Source organism: Merops nubicus, unplaced genomic scaffold, assembly GCF_000691845.1.
Source record: "Merops nubicus isolate BGI_N331 unplaced genomic scaffold, ASM69184v1 scaffold36445, whole genome shotgun sequence".
Lineage (NCBI taxonomy): Eukaryota > Metazoa > Chordata > Aves > Coraciiformes > Meropidae > Merops > Merops nubicus.
The window spans coordinates 2,050-3,974 of NW_008610933.1; the positions used below are offsets into that span (position 1 = coordinate 2,050).

At 41.1% G+C, this 1,925-nt stretch overlaps 1 protein-coding gene across 1 annotated transcript in view; it reads left to right on the forward strand.

The window, feature by feature from the left end:
• Positions 1 to 1,025, forward strand: part of DNAJC28 (DnaJ (Hsp40) homolog, subfamily C, member 28) — a 1,133-nt gene extending 108 nt beyond the window's left edge. Inside the window, 1 exon segment of the mRNA XM_008941071.1 lies at positions 1 to 1,025. This exon segment is cut by the window's left edge and continues 34 nt beyond it. Within this exon segment, the coding sequence (XP_008939319.1) occupies positions 1 to 1,025 (1,025 nt within the window).
• Positions 1,026 to 1,925: the final 900 nt, after the last annotated feature.

Genomic DNA, 1,925 nt, shown 5'->3' on the forward strand with positions numbered 1-1,925 from the left:
CATTGTCGGGTTTCAAACCTAAAAGCAACGTCAAAGACTCTTACAAAACTCTTGAGCTTGAGGAAGGGTGTTCCCTTGATGATATCAGAAACTCATATCGAAGTCTTGCCAAAAAATACCACCCAGACAGCGGTTCTGCCACAGCTGATTCTGAGGCTTTTATGAAAGTAGAAGAAGCGTACAGAGTTGTGCTCAGTGATGTGGCAACCAAAAAGAAATTGAACGAGAATAATGAAGAGGAGGAAGACCGGTTCAAACCCAAATCACCACAGCATAGACACTACTTGAGTTTTGAAGGTGTTGGCATTGGAACACCAAGCCAAAGAGAAAAGCAATACATGCAATTCCGAGTCGACCGTGCCACTGAACAAGTGTTGGAGTACCGGAAGCAGAGACTTGAAAGCCAGTATGCTGTGACCGACCTAATGAAAGCCAAAGAGGTGAGGCAGAGCAAAAAGGTGAAAATAACTCAGGCAGTTGAACGGTTGGTTGAGGACCTCATCCAGGAATCGATGGCGAAAGGAGACTTTGACAACCTCAGTGGCAAAGGAAAACCTTTGCAGAAGTTTTCAGACTGTCCGCACATCGACCCTATGACTCACAACCTGAACAGGATTCTGATAGACAACGGGTACCAGCCAGAGTGGATCCTGATGCAGAAGGAGATACGGGAAACTATTGAACGGCTGAGGAAGAGCATAGTGGCATCTCGGAGTAAGCTGGGAGGGCCAATGACACCATACAGGCAAAAGCAATGGAATCGCATTTGTGAGCAATTTGTGGAAGATATCAGGAAACTGAACAAAAGAGTTGACAACTTCAATTTAGTTGTTCCTATTCTGAGCAGACAAATGGTGCACTTCAGCGCAGACAAGGAAATGGTTCGAGCACAAAAGACTTACGAAGCTTTGATGGAAAAGGGAGAGGTTTGTAATTCAGACACAAAGGAAAACAAAGAGGAAGATGTTAAAAAGTTTGGGTGGAAGTCTTCTCTGTTTAAGTGGTTGAACCTTACACTGAAATAAGATAACACTAATTCATCTGTCTTGTCAAGATTTTGAATGCACTTTATTAATGAAACTTGTAGCACTAGAAGAATTTCAGGTAGACTGAAAATACAAAATGCTGCTGTCCACTGTTATACCAGTTAAAAGGAACTGGGTCATCTGATGTGCATTTGCAGGTGCTTAATTGGTTTATTTGTGAGTATTGTTAAGGAACAAATAAATTCAGTTAACCTCTTGCAGCTCATTTTACTTCTGCTTAAATCAAAATTGACACTTCAGCGTAGAATATAATCACTTTTACAGTCTGTTATCTCTTCAAAAGCTGAAACTGAGGCATAACACACATTAAAGACAAAGTGGAAGTAAAAGTTGCTGTGCCCTGCTGGTTTGATGTTTATTGTTTCTTATTTGAATGCTTACAGCTTCTAAATGTTGACATATTTAACCCATTTTTTTTTTAAAGTACGTTCATCTCTTCAAGGTTAAATTAAATGGGAATGGAGGGTTCTGGATGTCTGGACTTGGACTATACAGAAGTCCATTTTTGGATCTAGCTTTTAACACAGAAGGAGGTCTCAGCAGCTGAGAGAATAGGACAGCTGGCCAAAACCGTACCCTAGTCACAGGGCTTTTTGGAGGTGAGAGGAGACAGGAATATTAATTCTGAAAAGTAATTGCACTATTTAAATATTCTGGAATGTTGGCATCAAAGAACTTAACTGTGAATTATTGATGTACTATTAAAGTTTCTCAGCAATGGCTTGGGGGGTGGGAAGATCTCCATGATGCCAAGGATTTATTTATCTCTAGTCACCTCTCAGCTCCCCACACAATTTGATTTTCCTGGAGGACTTTGCCTTTGAGAAGGTGTCACTGGATGTATGTCCAGCATCTGGACATAGGTGTCACAGCATCTGT